At 42.0% G+C, this 17,900-nt stretch overlaps 2 protein-coding genes across 2 annotated transcripts; one reads left to right on the top strand and one right to left on the bottom strand.

Moving 5' to 3' along the window:
* Positions 1–4,898: 4,898 nt before the first annotated feature.
* LOC134094069 (uncharacterized) lies at positions 4,899–7,888 on the top strand. Its single transcript, XM_062547451.1, has 7 exons — positions 4,899–5,189; positions 5,414–5,507; positions 5,596–5,683; positions 5,768–5,960; positions 6,343–6,436; positions 6,519–6,606; positions 6,683–7,888. Exons 1-7 carry the CDS (start codon positions 5,162–5,164, stop codon positions 7,349–7,351), a joined length of 1,254 nt encoding a protein of 417 aa, XP_062403435.1. The 5' UTR covers positions 4,899–5,161; the 3' UTR covers positions 7,352–7,888.
* A 949-nt stretch (positions 7,889–8,837) lies between these two features.
* On the bottom strand, positions 8,838–15,943 carry LOC134094539 (ruvB-like 2). Its single transcript, XM_062548104.1, has 15 exons — positions 15,840–15,943; positions 15,023–15,077; positions 14,793–14,848; positions 14,545–14,686; positions 14,072–14,201; positions 12,780–12,846; positions 12,491–12,597; positions 12,236–12,329; positions 12,015–12,138; positions 11,633–11,727; positions 11,233–11,351; positions 10,953–11,072; positions 10,548–10,677; positions 10,196–10,310; positions 8,838–9,196 (listed from the first exon to the last, which is right to left on the bottom strand). The coding sequence occupies exons 2-15, from the start codon at positions 15,075–15,077 to the stop codon at positions 9,171–9,173; spliced, it is 1,380 nt and encodes a 459-aa protein (XP_062404088.1). The 5' UTR covers positions 15,840–15,943; the 3' UTR covers positions 8,838–9,170.
* Between the last annotated feature and the right edge of the window lie 1,957 nt (positions 15,944–17,900).

Genomic DNA, 17,900 nt, shown 5'->3' with positions numbered 1-17,900 from the left:
CAAAAATCGCTAGCATGACCCTGATGACACACAGACACAGACAAACACACACATGTGAGTACACACAGACACACACATGTGAGTACGCACGCACGCACACACACACACACACACACACACAAACGCACACACACAAACGCACGCACGCACAGGTGAGTACACACATTCAGACTCTCTGATAGTCTGAGTCACCAGGCTCTGTTGGGTATGAATGTGCCTACATGTCACAGTGTATTTACATGTACTCCAGGGCACAGAGCAGTGGTCTCCATTGCTGTCCCCCAACATTAGGAGATCATGTGCTGATGTTTCTACTGGAGTGCAACCTGCCTAATTAAGAAAAGGGAGTCTTTCCTTTCCATGTGTAGGTGTATGATACACACTATTGACTTGAAGTGAAGATCGCACCATGTTGCATATCTTTCACCTACAAATGGAAAGACTCACAATGTCTAATCTTGTTGTATCCTCATGAAACAAATGTATGTTAGTGTTTATTATCTACAGCCGAGTTTCACTTCAGGCAGGTTGCATATTTTAGTGCATATGTGCTAAATAACAGGACTTAGACATTACACAGTACTAAATATATTGGCGCTTTCAGAAGAAAGGTGTGTGTGTGTGTGTGTGTGTATGCTCGCCCTAGGCTATTTGGGTATTTGTTGATGTGAACTTTTGACATTGACTGGAATTAATATGAAAGCAGCATTAATTATTATGCAATAGTAAAACAGATGCTCCAAGTATCACATCACATACTGATGTGCAGGGCCTGAGGGCTCCATATTGGCATATTATTATCATCATCTGTTTCATCTCTCCTAATCTGTCTGCTGGACAGAGCATCTGTTGACATGTTGCTAGTCTACACCAGTTGAAAAAAATGATCTTACATGTTATTTAATTTCACATTAGAGACAAAAAAATAGGGTTAAATGTTCATTCAGACATTATGAGAGGCCTTTGTTCTCTTCAACGACTTTGAAACACAATAATTTGAGATAAACTAAACTTTTATCAACTATTGTTTGTGCACTCAGGAAATACTGAGAACTTCAACTTTGATGCCATATACAGTATGTATGGCATCAAAGTTCAATACTTAGTTCGCTCAGGTGAAGTAATCTTAAAATCTTCTTACAAGTGAGATGCTGTTGTTCTCTCTACACAGAAAAAAGCAGTGGCTCACAGTACGGGAAATAAACACTGAATAAAATATCCAGTCTGATGTTTCAGTTTTTTTACCCCTGTAAAATCTGATGATGACTTTTTTTCCCCTTTACGTCAGTAAACTGTGGAATCTAAGATGCTAAAACGCATGTGCTTTGTCTTGTTTAGGCAGGGGAGAGAGGATAAAGGATAGAGTAGGGATGTGATGGGGTTGAGGTGAGTGAGCACCTTTGATGTGGACCTCGGCCACGACGGCCTCCTTGTGTCTGGTGGCACGAGAACGCTTAACTCCGCTGCTCTGTCTCAGGGAGGATGGTAGAGAGCACGACCTCACTAAAACAGGATTAGCTATAAATAGTGCCGCGTATCCACTCGATTGGGCTGCGGCTACGGCTCAGCTGGTGGCAGACTCCGGCTCGCTCACCGCCAGGCCCACCCGATAAAACACGCCTCCCTGAGCACCATTCTGCCGGAAACCCACCTGTTTCTCTCACCCTATGCCCATATGTGCTTGGTCCCATAATGCCAGGAAGAAATCAAGGATAAAGGCAAACTGTCTTGTCAAAACAGTCTCACCTCACATTAAGCTACTCCTTTCGTTCAATTCTTCATAGGCTACTACACACACACAAACTTGTCATGTGCATGTGTCTATAAGACTGCGTAATTTGGATACATTATACAGTATGCAGACACACATGCACGCTCATGTGCAGAAATGCTCGAATTTAACAGAGGATTACAATCTGGACACACACACACACACACACACACACACACACACACACGCTCTGTCTCTGGGTCTCTTTTTCCCTGTGTATCTCTAGCTCTCTCTCTACACACACACACGCACATACACACGCACACACACACGCTCACGCACGCACACACACGCACATAGACACAAACGCACACACACACACACACACACACACACACTGTAGGATTACCAGTGCACATCCACGCCGACACAGCGAGATTACTGTGGCACATAGATGGACACTAACTACACAGACACTCAGCATACAGACAGCAGGATTACACACACACTCACCCGGGATTATAGTGCAGACCCACCACAGCTCCACAGATAATGTGAAACTCGAAAAGCAAGCCTACATGTAATTGCTTTATCTACTAATGCAATTCACTCACCATCTACAATACAATATGTTCGGTTATATTCTACACATGATAACAGACATAAATCACAGACACATTAATGTTTGACAGCTGACTGTGGCAAGCCCTGTTGCTGTACATTTTACGTGTGTTTGTGTGGTTCACTTTGGGGCATAAAACCCATAACCATCAAGATACTGTCACCAATCAAAACCATTCAGTAAACTGAAAGGGCTACTCCCCTGCAGATCATACAAATAATGCACACACGTATTTATCGTATTCTCTATAAAACCTTAAATGTCTCAGTACATCACACTGAAGTAGATACAAAAAATAAAAAATAAAAGTAAACACAAAGAGATAAGAGATAACTGTAACAATAAGGAGAATGCATAGAAATACTTTCCACTAACCTGTTGTCGATGATGAAACGGCAGAAGAGGGTAATATCACTGGCGAATAGTCCTCTAAAAATGTTTGGTGGTGCGGCAGTCCCTAGTCCATAATATGACAAAAGATTACCAACATTTCAATCCCTTTAGCGTGGATGATGTTCCGTGCTGCTCATCTAAAACATACAGCCGCCACAGTCACAGAGTGAGGGAACCTTCTCCCACTGCACTCGCAGGCTATTTCAGTCACAGGCTTTGTTAACGTGCCAATCAAAAGAGATCATTGATCCTCCCAGCAATTAACGCTACTTGACTGTCCCAAGTTAAGTGAGTCTGTTGGGTGTTACTACAATTTCTACACCTTTGCACTGGGACCCGAGGAGGGTGGGGAGTGAGTACGGAGGTGAAGCATGCAATTTAATTAGAGCCCACAGATCGATGAGGCTCTGTAGGGATCTCCTGACCCCTCACCTGCTCCACTAATGAACCATGTTTGTGGCGTTGCACTCTATGACACTTTCATTTTTGCATACATACATAAACACACAGTGTACACATGCACGCACACACACATACTCGTTTACACATACACACCGAGAGAGAGAGAGAGAGAGAGAGACAAACACACACACACACACACACACACGTACCAGCACAAAATAACCTCACTAATCTTCTTCTCAATGGCTTAAAGCCTCTGAAGAAGCTTAATAATTTAAGAGGAAAACAGCATCAGTGCTTTTAAGGACATATGCACACAGATTAGCCCCACAGTTCTCAGTGGACGACATGGTTAGGAGGGGTGTCCTCTCTCCACTCCCTCCTCTCTCACACAGAAAATTAAGTGACCTCAATCATTCACAGAGAGATTGAAGAGATTACAGTAATAACGCCCAAATCTGAATGGTATTAGCATTGCAGCACAAACAATGATAAAAAAAAATCAATACAAACAATATGGGGGATACAATGGTGTGACACTAGACAAATGCACTCCAGGTATTGATTTATCTGATTGTGGGGGAGGGTGCATTAACAAATCAACAGCAGATGGAAACATTAAATGAATGTCCAGATTTATCACTGAAATGAAAAACAATTCCATTGTAATATATAAATATTGTTGTTAGTTTTGTCATGCAGTGCAGACAAGGAAACAATATTCCATGCAAGTCATAAATGTTCACTTGTATTCAATCGCAGACTGACTTGTGACTAAAGTGACTCATTACCAGCCAGTAAGGCTTGATATTAGTGCATTATTTAATGAGAGTGCCTCTAGCTCAGTAAATAGACTGGAACACCTAATTAGCCTATCCTGTGTTTGGACTTTGAAGTGTTTAGCCTACTTAATGAGGAGATAAAAGCAAACACCAAAAGCAGTTCAGCATTTAGCAAATTTACTGTACAGGGCCAAATATCGATATCCAGCCTTTTTCTCATTTGCAAATGAATGGGCCTTGAGGATATCAACAGTTTGTCTGTGGACAAATATAAGCTATTGGCAGGCCTGGGAGAAGTGTGCTCCATCATAGAGCTAATGAAACCTGAACATATGAGGCTGCATCTGTTGCATAAACAAATGATAGCAAGTCACAGATTAGGCTACCTTAAAATTAGTACAAAAATCTAGTGAGGCTGTTTTACTATAAGTAGGCTATAGGCTAGTCCGATGGGTTATGGACGGACCATGTTGGATACTGGGTTGAATCAATTAATTTGTGTCAATTAATTAATTAATTTAGCATATATTTACATACATGTATCATTCTATTAGGCTACAGTTATTCTAGATGCACATTGCAACTCTGAAACATTTACCAAGTGTGCCAACTGACTAATTCTCATTTTAGACTTGAGCATAATTAATCAGCTACAGGTAAATGTTTGGTTGGATCACAGTTGAGCCCATGGCCTACTGAACAGAGAAGCCTGGATCCATATCTTAAATATGGCATAGGCCTACCGTGATATAACCTAATTGTATCAATTCCTCAACATTTGCCCTTTTAACATTTGAATACTGTTGTTAATCTTTGTTTGTTTGGTCAAGTTTTCCCGAAGAGTAGGCCTACCCTCCAGCAGCCACGAGGCGATTGGGTAGTAGAACGACCCATTGAGCGTCACGTGGGACAGAAGCACCAATTGAAATTCTTCGAACTTTACCGGCACGCGATGCAGTATGCACTGGGTAACAGATATGACCAAAACAAGTGATGGCTCCCTCTCGCGTAGAATGGCCAATCGATGTAATTAATTCATCGATAACGTATTGAATTGAACAATTTCTTATGCAAAAAAAGAAAACAGAATTCTTACTTAGAAAGCACCGTCGTTCTAGCTGTGAAGATGTCTAAGCGCACCGCCATTTTCATCGTATCTCCTCAGCCAATGCACCCCTAGCTGCCGAGTGTCCTAGCGTGTGTAGATGTGTCCTAGATCCCTTTTAGTAGGCCTACGAAGTTGAAAAGATCATGGATGGCCGAACTACAGTGCAATATTGTAAGTCTGTATTTGAGTTTGATTTATTGTGTTTTGTAGCCTACCATGAAATATCTGATCGCTTATCAAAACCCATAATTTTAATAGCCTAGATTGATGGAGTTGCTAGAATGGTCGAAGTTTTTTTTAAGTAGGCCTAGTCTATTGCGAGGGAACGCAAAAGGAGTTCAAAAAAAAAAAGGAAACAGATATTGCATCATTTACAGCTTTCCTTCTTTTGACAGTTACAATCTCAGACACAGCAAAACTAATTAAACTCCGCACAGAACATGATGTCCTATTTGATTGCAAGACAAAGGGTGCTAAAGCAGCCTGGAGGTTTGTAATTCCCATTTTGGTCCACAATAATTCAGTAGCCCAGTTAGGCCTACTCTTTCAATGCAATTCAATCTTTTTCTGTCAACAGTTTAATATTAAAGGAGATGGGCCTGGTCGGAGTTGTCACTACTGAGCAGCTGTCTAAAAAATGGGAGAATATGAAAAGGAAATATAAGGTTTGTTATATTGTTATTGTTAATGACCACTGTCAGTGTTATTTTCAATTTTTATGATCATTTAGTTATCCACTTTGTGTCCAGGAACTGAAGTGTCCTGCTCCTGGCATGGAAAAAGAGGCAGCAAAGGGGGCCGTCACTTGGCAGTGGTTCAGTATGTTGGACAAGGCCCTTGGGAACCAGTTCCCCTTACCTACAGTGGTCACAGCAGCAGAGGACAGCAGTGCCAGCCTGGATGGCATGGATGATCGAAGCACAGTGCAGTACTCCTACACTTGTAAGTCTGTATTTGAGTTTGTTTTCTTGTGTTTTAATAGCCTACCGTGAAAGACTCTGATCGCTTATCAAAAGTATAGTTAGCCTCCTTATTTGGAGACCATAACAATTCAATAGATTGATGGAGTTGCTAGAATGGTCAAAGTTTGATTGATTTTAATGGAGCACTGAACTAGAACCTTCCAAGGGACATGTTGGGAATTTATGTTTACTGAGGTGGGAGTTTTTTGGAAGTATTGCGAAGGAATGCAAAAGGAGCTCTAAAAATAAATGTCCACCTCCAAACAATATTTCCGACTCATGGCTCTTTGCAGGTTCCGTAGCCTACTGAACAGAGTTATGTGGTGATATTGCATAACCAACAGCTTTCCTTCTTTTGACAGTTACAATTTCAGACACAACAAAACTAATTAAACTCCGCACAGAATATGATGCCCTATTTGATGGCAAGACAAAGGGTGCTAAAGCAGCCTGGAGGTTTGTAATTCCCATTTTGGTCCACAATAATTCAGTAGCCCAGTTACTCTTTCAATGCAATTCACTCTTTTTCCATCTACAGTTTAATATTAAAGGAGATGGGCCTGGAGGGAGTTGCCACTACTGCACAGCTGTCTAAAAAATGGGAGAATATGAAAAGGAAATATAAGGTTTGTTATTGCTAATGACCACTGTTAATGTTATTTTCCAACTTCATGATCATTGAGTTATCCACTTTGTGTTCAGGAACTGAAGTGTCCTGCTCCTGGCATGGAAAAAGAGGCAGCAAAGGGGGCCGTCACTTGGCACTGGTTCAGTATGTTGGACAAGGCCCTTGGGAACCAGTTTCCCTTACCTACAGTGGTGACAGCAGCAGAGGACAGCTGTGCCAGCCTTTCCACCAAGAGAGTGTGCCTTGGACAACAGGGGAATGATGTCCTAAAGCTGCTCCCAAACACACCCCTGCCAGATTACATGGAGACTGAAGACACTCTCAGTAGTGACTACTCTGAAAGAGAGCCTGACATGGACCTGGAGACCGAGATGGCTAGCCTGAGGAGGGAGCGGCTGGAGTTGGAGGGGGAACAGGCAGAGGTGCACAGAGAGCGTCTGTTGCTGGAGAGAGAACGGAAACTCTTGGAGAGGGAGAGAACAGCCATGGAGAGAGACGAAACACAACTAGGGAAGGACTGGGCCACCGTGAAACGAGACAGGGCAGTTCTGGAACAGGACATGGTCAGACTCGAGAAGGACCTGGCGTCACTAGAAAGGGACAAGGTGGCAGTCGCAAGGGAGCGGGAAGAGTTAAGTAAAGACCGTGAGAACAATATCGCCCACTCTGAGGCCAACTCATCGACTCTCGAGGACAGGCAGAAATTGAGGTCTCTATTTGAGAAACTCATTGAGAAATTCTAAACTCACTGTACCAAAAACAATGATGGAAGTTGAGAATAATTCCTGCTGAAGACAGCCATACATTACACTGAAACTGAACATTGAATGTATTCACAGTACATCACTTCAGGTATTGCCACATTATCCTTTAATTGAACAACATACCTGCTGTTTTTATCTGTGAGCCTCATTGTGCGTGATGTCATTATATAAGCTACATGGCTGATAGAAAGAAAATGATCTGTGCCTGAAATTATCAAATACATTCAAAGACAATATAGAGAGTATCCTTTCTCGACATCGTACATGGCCGAGCTCAAGCCTGAATTCAGGCACCACGCCCGAACTCTAACAGGGCTGAAGCTAGTATAGCCACAATATAAGCAATATTAGTGTTTTGACGGACCAAAGTGCATTTCATTTAAAGTAAAGGAAAACAGATTTACAAGTCTGAACTGTTAAACTTTTGCCTTTTTGAACTGTTGGGACTTTTTCATTCATTCATACCTTAGCTGGTCTTTGGTGGGCCAAAAATGATTCTTGTTTTTGTATGGTGACCTTCCCCAAAGGATATAAACAACATGGCTTTGGACGTTACACCGTTTGCTATTCTGTTTGCAAAATTAAGCTGCACATGGTTAGTCTGGTTTTCACCATACTAAACTCAATCTTTTAAGATTGAACATTAGTCTAGGGAGACTGCGCTTTGTTTCTACTGCACTTTGCGTCGCTTAAGTTTCGTTATTGTCGCGTCACCGGCCAATAGCGTGCCAGGACTAGAGTATGGCCGTTTCTGATTGGAACCAAAGGTTCTGGCAGTAAACAGCAAAAATAGATCTGCTGGTTTCCAGCCTGAGCTGCCGGACGAAATTCAAATTCCCCGGAAGTTCAGGCAGGGTTCACCCAGCCTAGCACACGGTGGTTAAGTGCCAAAATTGTTTTTTAGAAACTACCTTAAGGTAAGTGATTTAATTCAGTGGTCATGAAAGTGTCTTCCAGGGAACCCTGGGGTGTGCAAACAGGGTTTTGTGATTTTTTTTATAGAAATGATAAAAGGTCTACAAAGATACAGACAGTTCCAACGACTTCGATCACTTGACCGTTTAATCACTTCACTGCCATTTTCAATGATGGAAATTCATGCAAAATTGGTATGAACATTGTGTATAGTATGAGAACATTTGGAGTAGTTTTCACTGTAATTATCTGGCCCTATCTAATGTAATGATTTAGACCCACAATCCTAAGGGAGTGTACAAGGTATTCTAGCAAGGCAACTCAATAACATAGACTGTCACAAGTGTTATTCAAACAGCCAGAGCTTAAAATGTTCTTTCTTTTTTAGTTTAAGGGTAGCTCACAACTGCATAGCTCTACTGAGCAACAACAACCTCGGGCAAGACACAAAGGTAACAGTTCCAAATTAGAATTTCTTAAAATGTCACCAGTTTAGAAGCAATCTGGAAAGCACTAGAAACCCATCAGAACAGACCAAGAGCATTTCAACTTGTTAGAAAAGGTTTGCTGCTCAGAGCAGACTTTTATTCTTCAACAGTGTCATTTGTTTTCATTTAAAAACATCAATAAATGTTGTGTAACCACTACGTAAACGTAGATGTCTCAACTCACACCAATCAAAGCTGTCCAGAAAGGGATGCGCTTAGATCCCACACCCAATCTGGATGAAAGCTGTCATGTTGACTGTTGTGTTGAGATATTCAGTAGCCCAGAGAGGTAAGTCCTCTCAGGGTTGGAACAAATGGGGAAGGTTTGAAGTCCATTGGAAAATGAGATCACATTGCAGAACATAGTACAAAAAAGGCATCTTGTATGAGAACTATTATGAGGTATCCATCTGAGGAGCTTCTGCAAAAGAAAGAAACACTCGTTAATTCCTGCAGTGCTGGGCCCGTATTCACAAAGCATTTTATCTTACCACTAAGAGTACTCCTAAATCGCGCTAGAAGATTTTAGTTAGGAGTTTTCCCCTAAAAGTTATTCACAAAGCCTTTCAGACCTACTTTTAGTAAGGAGAAACGCCCACTCCTAAACTAAAAGTGAGTCTTCGTTGCTATGGTTGACGTCATTACTCATGCACGAGCTTGATGAAAGTGACCACCTTGATTGGCTGGTGATTATAACACGGGAATGATGGCAAACCTCCCCTACAATGACGAGTTGAGTGACAGGTGTTAGGTCTTAGCTGGTGAGAATGCGTGCGCTATGTCGGGCTGTGAAGGATGGAAGATGATGAATAAATAGGCATAGCCTTAATGAATAAAGAGTAAAGCAAGCCTAGGCTTAATGAAACACTATATGGACTGGAGCAGTATATTTGCAACATGTTTTAAATTAATCTGTATGAAAACACGTAGCCTCTATTTGCAAAGAGAGAAGCGATTTAATTTAATTAGGCACAATGACACGTTACATTTAGTTTACATGCAATGGTGGTTTTGGTTGTCAGTGGCATTATTGCATTTGCATCCTTAGTTGCAATGCACATTTATTCCCTTGCATGACAGCGAGCTCCTGCACTGCACGGTCATTTCAAAACATCGCGACGTGAAATGCCACTAAAAGCGGGTTGTGAATAGGTCTTAGTGAGTTAGAAGTCCTCTCGAGTTCTTTTACGCTGTCCTAGACTTAGGAGCTACTTTTAAGTTTAAAATGCTTTGTGAATAACTTTTAGTGAAAAAAATTAGGAGTCATAAAGTTAGGAGTGACACGCCCATTATTTTTAGGAGTTCCTCCCTAAATTCGCCAGTTAGGAGCTAGGCGAGGATCTTAACTGTTCCTGTCGTCTAATCTTCCTAAGTTGCTCTTGAAACAGAGTGCAGATTTGAAAGGGTGGGTTATACGTACGTGCTTCATTGAAAAGGAAGGAGTCTTGGTATTCTTTCATATACTGTGACGAGCGTGCTTCGTCCAGGAAGAGCGAGTACACCCGTTTGATGTCTTCCACTTGCACCTCTGTGCCCTAGGTAACATATCAGCGGTTTAACATAGCGCTCACAATGTGGTGATACGTGTTGTGGAAATACGAGTACAAGGACTACAGAGAAGAACAGGCAGCAAGAAACTCTTAAACTGATCCTTTAAATATAATGATCTTAAACAAGACAGGGCTTCTGTGCCATGAATATTCTTTATGATAAATTAGTCCTTTTTATGTGTTAATACACCACATTTCCTGGATTTGGGCACTGTTGCTTACCTTACGCTTGCGACAAACCAGGCCAGCAGTGCTGATAAGTTGGATGGAGTAACGAAGAGAGGTTTCCATTCCAATGCGTGTCAGGACGGTGTGTGCCTCCTCACTCAGCTCCACATCCTCCTCCTCACACCTACACACACACACACACACACACACACACACAGTGCACATCAGAAAACATCCTTTTCATGTCCTTGGGAAGGAAGATCTCTAATATCTACAACTTCGGATAAAATGTCAACTACAAGCACCACCTTGAATTTCCCCTTGGGGATCAATAAAGTATGTATCTATCCACCCACAGACAAAACATACACACATACAAACCAAAGTGCTTGTGATAAAAGAGCTTTACAAAAAAAAGTATTTATTTTCTGTTCATACATAAAGATTATTGTCTCTTACCTGATCTTAAGAATTTGCCTGGTCTCTTTCTCTGTGTAGGGAGAGGTGGCAATGATCAGCAATCGATCGAGCAAATCAATGGGGATTCCATGTGGGCTCTGGTAGTTGGTTCCACGAATGCTGGCATGAGAGATACAAAGACATATATGAACTGTTCAATGATTAATTGATAAGGTTATCCACAACTAACATAAGTTCCTTCATCTCTGTCCTGGAATCTGTATGTGGCATGAGTGCTTGAATAGCTATATTGAGTTTGGGTGGTGCTCAGCCAGCATACCGAGTGATGCCTCTGTTAGTGGCCATGATGAGCACTGGCGAGAGGTCGTTTTCAAGGGCACGGTTCAGGAAGGAGAAGCACTCCATGTCAAGCATGTGAACCTCATCAACGAAGAGTACCTGCAACAAGACAGAGGACCAGACTCCTTTAAACTCCTTAAACCAGACAGACCAAACTTACTCTACTGCGCATGAATGTGTGAGTGAATGAGAACATGTGAGAAGTTACTCTGTAAAGTGGTAAGTGGTCAGAGCAGTAGAAAAGAACTTTACAAACAGTCTATTTGCCAGTCCCCTAAACTGTTTTAGACAACAATAACAAAAAAAGTTCACAACCTCAAATGTAATGTGGGCACAGACCCCCCCCCCCCCCTTCACACACACACTCTCCATCCACTCACCCCAGGAATGATTTCAGCTTTGCCCTCTTCTCTCCATTCAGACACTTTAGCATTGATCTGCTCTCGAACCTCCGACTTGATCTCTCCAGTGTCACCTGTCCGGAGCAAAGCAGTGAGGAAATCAATCAGTTAAGACACCAGGGGTGCGTTTCATGCAGCGTTTATACGTCCTCCCTCGCTCCTCGATGCCTCGATCCTCACTGATCTACATAAAGAATGATCGGGGGGAAACAATGGGATAGTCTATCCAGTGTTAGTTATAGATCAGTGGGAACGCCCCTCGAGGATCGAGCATCGAGGATCGAGGAGGCATGATGAGAGGCACCCCAGGACATCAGTCTGCAGAGCTCCTGGACTTGTAGCCAAAGTGAGGAGGACACACCTGAGAAGAGAGCCAGGAAGCCCTGTGTGCGGCTGTTAATGACATCGATCTCGTGAAGGGACACCGTGTGAACGACCTCCTTACGCTTCTGGAGCTCCCCTTCTGGACACTGGACAAACTGCGTCTAAAACCAAAGGAAAGGCTGTGAGAGCCAGCACACAGCGAATGGCACTCCTGTACATAATGAGAAGGCACAAGGTTCAAAAAGGCCGTCAGCTCACCTGAGCACCCATGGCATCATAATCTCGAGCTCTTGTGAAGGAGCGTCCCAATTTACTGATCTTCCCAGTGGCTTTATCGATGGTGATGACATCTCTACATTTGGAGAAGAAGGTATATATATTAAACGCAGAACACTTTAAGCTTACCGTAATTTCCTATATATTATATTATATATATATATATATATATATATATATAATATAAACTATTAACAAGGTTTATACGGAATGAACCACAAAGGGCTGTTAGCTCACCCAGCCTGGACACGCTCCTTGGTCAGGCTTTCAATCATTTTGCTGCCCAGGTCATAGATAGTTTCCATCTCTGTAGTCTTCAGGGTCAGCTTGCCAGCTTTGGCTCCCTAAGAGAGAAATGCAGAAGCCCTTAAATTAATTTGATGAGTAATGATACTAATGGCTGTTCTTTCACCCCCCTTAACAACTCATGACGCATTCCTAATATAAGAGTAACCACTTTGAATTCGCATCAGGCTGAATCCAAAGTAAACATACAATACAGCTATCATAACAAAGCATGACTTACAGTTCCGGTGGCTGGTCTGTCGATCTGGATCTCCACCACCTCTCCCTCAATGATTTCAGTCTCTTCCCTGCAAACCCAGTCGGTAACGCCAAATCATATACATGTAAACTAAGTGCATTGCACACAGTTTTTGACATTGTGTCTAAAGCTTCTACAACATTAGAGGTGTCTACTGAAAATAGGTTATGGATTTCCAACCCTTAAAGGAATATTTCGGTATTTTACACTTTAAGCCCGTTTTCTGTATTGCCTAGCATGAAAACGAGTGTTTGACACCGAAATCTCGACGATTGAGCCTGTGTGTGCATTTCGGCACCTTTAGAATGTTCTCTGTATGGCCTTAACATTGCTCCCTATGTGCATAAACTATTCTGTCCTTAAAACACCCCTAAACGTTCGTTTTTTAAAATGTGCAGCTCACCGAGTGGTTACTGGTCTTCAACGATCTTCTATAGCAAGTTTGACAGCGAAATGTAGCTTCAGTCATAGTTTATCAGGGATTTTCGAAATCCCGGAAGTAATTTTTCAGATAACTCACAACCGTGTTTGCCTAATATAACACAACAGAATTTGAATTTCACTGCGAAACTTGCTATAGAAGATCATTGAAGACCAGTAACCACTCGGTGAGCTGCACATTTTTAAAAACGAACGTTTAGGGGTGTTTTAAGGACAGAATAGTTTATGCACATAGGGAGCAATGTTAACGCCATACAGAGAACATTCTAAAGTTGCCGAAATGCACAAACAGGCTCAATCGTCGATATTTCGGTGTCAAACACTCGTGTTCATGCTAGGCAATACAGAAAACGGGCTTAAAGTGTAAAATACCGAAATATTCCTTTAAATAATAGGGCTCGGGATCATGACGTGAAAACTTCGCGGGCACAGCCATATTGGCAGCCTCACTCCTTAGTTTACTATGGATTTCTATGGATTTACTCCCACCTATTAGTATGTTCCTGTTACTTAGTTTTTTCCTTCTTGGTCGTATGTTGCTGTGTAGTGGGTTGTAACAGCGCAACCCACGATCGCAAGAGGAAAAGAATCGCAAATACTATATTTCTGCTTCTTGTTTTCTGCATCTGAATGATATTACGTTCGGTGCGCTACCAACATGGCGGCAATATTTCTAGAATGCAAGGCGTGTGCCCGAGCCCTATTGGCTAGGCCTGACATTGTTGAGGAAACCAACATTAAAATAGAAAATGCAATTCAGGCCTGTTTGGCTGAAGAGTACAAGAGAAACGGGATGATGGATTCATTAAGAGAAGCACTTCACTAGCACTCACTTAATCCTGACGCCGATGGCTTTCCGGAAGGCCTGGGTTAGAGCTTCTGTCTTGCTCATCTCAAGGGAAAAGATCTCACTCCCAGCCAGTGCAGTGAAGGGTGTATCTTGTCCAAGAGACTGGGCAATACCTGACCAATAAGAACAAAGCACAAAATCTTTAGAATGCAATGTGAACAAAACTGCTGCTTTCTTGGTGTGGGTCATGGGCTATATTCGCTCACATGCATGTATCCTAAATTACTCACACCTGGCTTGACCTAGCAGCATCTACTTATCCTGGCTTGGCATTTATGAAACACGCTGAACTGGGATGCCTAGCCGTTAGGTCAAGACCCGCTTTTCCTCTTGGATTTCTTAATTCTGTTTTTGTGAAATGGCCTTCATATCAGAGAATGAAGCATGGCACGTTTCGGTGTTCAAACTCTTGGATAACAACATAGTGGTGAGTGTTCTGTTAAGGTCAAGACATACCCATAGCTATAGCTGTCTTTCCTGTGCCAGGTTGCCCAGCGATGAGAACAGCACGACCTGCGATGTGGCCATCTTTGATCATTTCCAAAATGAGCCCAGCAGCCCTTCTTGATGCCAGTTGACCAACCATCCCCTGTGAAACCTAGAAAACAACAGGGAAACTTTTTAAACAACTTCACATAATCCACTCACTACAGACAACACAGACTAATTATGTCTAGTCTGATTGCAGGTGCTCAGACTCTCACCTGTCGGGGTTCCAAGGCATCATCCAGTCCAAGACCACGGATATGTGAATGGGCTCCTAATAACGAACAAAATCAAAATGTTCACAGGTTTTTTTTTTTTCTTCTGTTTATTCATTCAATTATATTAAAAAAGCAAGTCATATTTCATTCAAGCATTTTCAATGCAAAACTAATCAAATATGAAAATAATCTCTCCTCCATCTAAAAAACCAAGAAAAGTCCATCCTTACCAATTCTCTCAATCCTGGTGGTGTCGCGAACCTCGGGAACCTTTGTAGTTGCCATCTATTTACAAACAATGTAGTGATTATTATGTGAATTAAAATACCGGTAATAATTTCATAAAAACAAACTATTGTAACTTTTAAAGCGAATGGCCGGGTTTATGCGGATTTGAGTCTTGTGGCACAAAACAGCGGCATGCGGTTTCCACAGCAACACGATATCCACAACAAAGTGGGTGAGAGACATCTCCTAACATTAGCAGTAGCATCTCTTATCCCAAATTTGTATCGTTCTAACGTTATAACTGCAGAACAGGCAGATAAATAATACACCCCGCGCTGTCCTACAATTAAAGAATCGTTTTGTCATCACTTAGAGGTAGCTGTACAGATCTTGATTTGACAGCACAGTAACTTATGGCTAACGTTAACATATTCATGCGATAACGTTAAACAACGTTGTCCAATTTCACAATGTCTCAAACTGGCAGAACATAACACCGTTGGGCATCCATCACTTTGATAAATTGGAGCTAACCTTGACTGGTGGGAGTCTAACTGAGTAAATCTTACATGGTCAGTAAGTTAGCGATATGTATCATGTACAGTACACGTTTAAGGGCAACGTTAACGTGAAATGCACCATGTGCAGCTATTAGCTATCTATGCTAACTAGATACAATCTCATGACACAGAAAATTCATAGACTAAATAAAATGTAATAGAGGTAGCTCATGTAGAAAAAGTTTCAGACTTTAAAATGTAGACATTGCCAGACTAACACGAAACATGTAACTAAGAATAAACATGGGATGAAGTTTACCTTGGCTCCCACTTCCCTTGAAATGCAGCGGCTGATTCAGAGTCCGCACGAAAATGTCTTCCGTGGTAAGAATGGGCTCTGAACGAACGTTCTGGTCCAACCACAGTGAAGCAATAGTTTGAGTAGACTGTAGATGGCAGCAGCGGGCAGAGCCGAATTTTGTCATGTTGGTCTCCAAGTTTTGTGGAATTCCATTCATGGTGGGCCATATCAGCTACACACACACACACACGCACGCACGCACGCACGCACGCACGCACACACACACACACACACACACACACACACACACACACACACACACACACACACACACACACACACACACACACACACACACACACACACACACACACACACACAAACACAGCGGAGTTTGGGCAGGTCTGTAGGTGGCAGTGCTTGAATGACAGCAGGATCAAAGACATTGTTCTCTGGAAACAGCTGGGCCCTGATGCCAGCGTGAAACTCGAAACACACCATCATAGCTGGTGAATGTTGTCAACTTGTGGAGCTGTGAAGTGGCACCTAAATGATCAGCACTTGAAGATCTAAGAAAACATTGTTTCCCCTCTAAACTGTAACCTTTTCTTCCACAGTGGAAAGCCATCCGGCACCACCTTAGCCTTGAGCTCTCTCAAGTCAACAGAGTCAAGTCATCGGCCTCCTTTCTTTGTAGTAGGGGCAACATCAGGGGAAATCAGACATTGGGCTGCTGTAAAAGTTTGTCATACAAAAATAAAATGTAGGGTGTCTCAGGATCACAACCCGGGTGGACAACCTGGTCAATAAGCTGCTGTTTGTGTGTTATCACCCTCTCTAGGGTAGAAATTTTAATAAATAGATAATCCCACAAAAATGCCTCAGATGATTACTCACTGTAAGATAATACTTTTAAAAGGTCCGGCTATGCTGAATATAAAAATGAATGTTAACATGGGACAATTTTGGGTTACACTAACCTAAATTACATGGGTGCACATTGAGAATCAATGCATTAATACAATGCAAATACTAGAGAGATGCATTTTCCAATGCTGTGGAAGAAGGAGATTTGTCTCAGCACATATCAAATCATATCTACAGGGTGTAAGATCCTAGAAAATATATAGGTTAGGCTCAGCCAGGCTGTTTTTTACTGTATTTACCCATAAGGTACAGGCCAAACTTTTTATAGGATATTTCATTTAAGTGTATGATGCCTCAATTACATATTTGTACATGATGTATTTTTTTTTAAAACACTTGCAATACAAAAAAGTGTTGCCTTAATGTAAATAATCATCTGAGGATTTTTTGTGAAGATATCTATTTGTTAAATTTTTTACCCTATTCACCTCATAATATATTCGTCCATAATGGGACATAAAAAGGGTGATAACACACAAACAGCAGCTTATTGACCGGGTTGTCCACCCAGGTTGAGATCCTGGGACATCCTAGATTTTATTTTTGCATGACAAACATTTACAGCAGCCCATGTCTGTAAAACCCCCTTTGCCCCTGGGTATATGGGACATCCTGTTCCACCAGTCAGACACTGTTTCTCTAACAAGGCAACCTGTGTTGTTTCTGTTGGACTGGTGTATCCAGCGTACTTTAACTTTGTGAATAAAGCCCTTAGTGCAACCCAGCATGTTCAATTTACTGTAACACGCCAGACAGAGGCTATAGATAGTAGTAGCCTTTATTGTCATTGTACAAGTAACGAAATTACAGCACCAGCATGTCTAAACATATGGGGGGGGGGGGGGGGGGGGCAGAAGTATATAGTCAGTACATTGAACAACATGAGAGAAACATGACTAGGTCCTGCAGCCATACATTGGCACTAGTCACAGACCAGCTTGTCCAGCTGGGGTTATAAAGCGGCGAATGCGGGGAATGGGGGATATAAGACGTAGACTGACCAGGAGAAGCAGAGCAGGGAAATCAAGGGGGGGAATGATGGAACCAGTTGTTGTAACCTGGCCATTTATCTATTTATAAATCTAAAAAAATCCCTGCCTACACTGTACTCATAATATAATTTCTTAACAACATTAAATAACCTACTCTAAG

Source organism: Sardina pilchardus, chromosome 10 (assembly GCF_963854185.1).
Source record: "Sardina pilchardus chromosome 10, fSarPil1.1, whole genome shotgun sequence".
In the NCBI taxonomy this organism is placed as follows: domain Eukaryota; kingdom Metazoa; phylum Chordata; class Actinopteri; order Clupeiformes; family Clupeidae; genus Sardina; species Sardina pilchardus.
The sequence above is the reverse complement of the archived record's forward strand: the minus strand, read 5'-3'. Positions and strand labels throughout refer to the sequence as shown.

Coding starts and splice junctions, on each gene's coding strand:
- LOC134094069 (XM_062547451.1), top strand. CDS start 5,162: ATGGATGGCCGAACTACAGTGCAATATT. Junction 5,190..5,413: donor CCGAACTACAGTGCAATATT/GTAAGTCTGTAT, acceptor TTCTTTTGACAG/TTACAATCTCAGACACAGCA. Junction 6,437..6,518: donor GGTGCTAAAGCAGCCTGGAG/GTTTGTAATTCC, acceptor TTCCATCTACAG/TTTAATATTAAAGGAGATGG.
- LOC134094539 (XM_062548104.1), bottom strand. CDS start 15,077: ATGGCAACTACAAAGGTTCCCGAGGTTCGCGACACCACCAGGATTGAG. Junction 11,728..12,014: donor CTTCCTGGCTCTCTTCTCAG/GTGTGTCCTCCT, acceptor TGCTCCGGACAG/GTGACACTGGAGAGATCAAG. Junction 11,073..11,232: donor ACTAACAGAGGCATCACTCG/GTATGCTGGCTG, acceptor CTCTCATGCCAG/CATTCGTGGAACCAACTACC.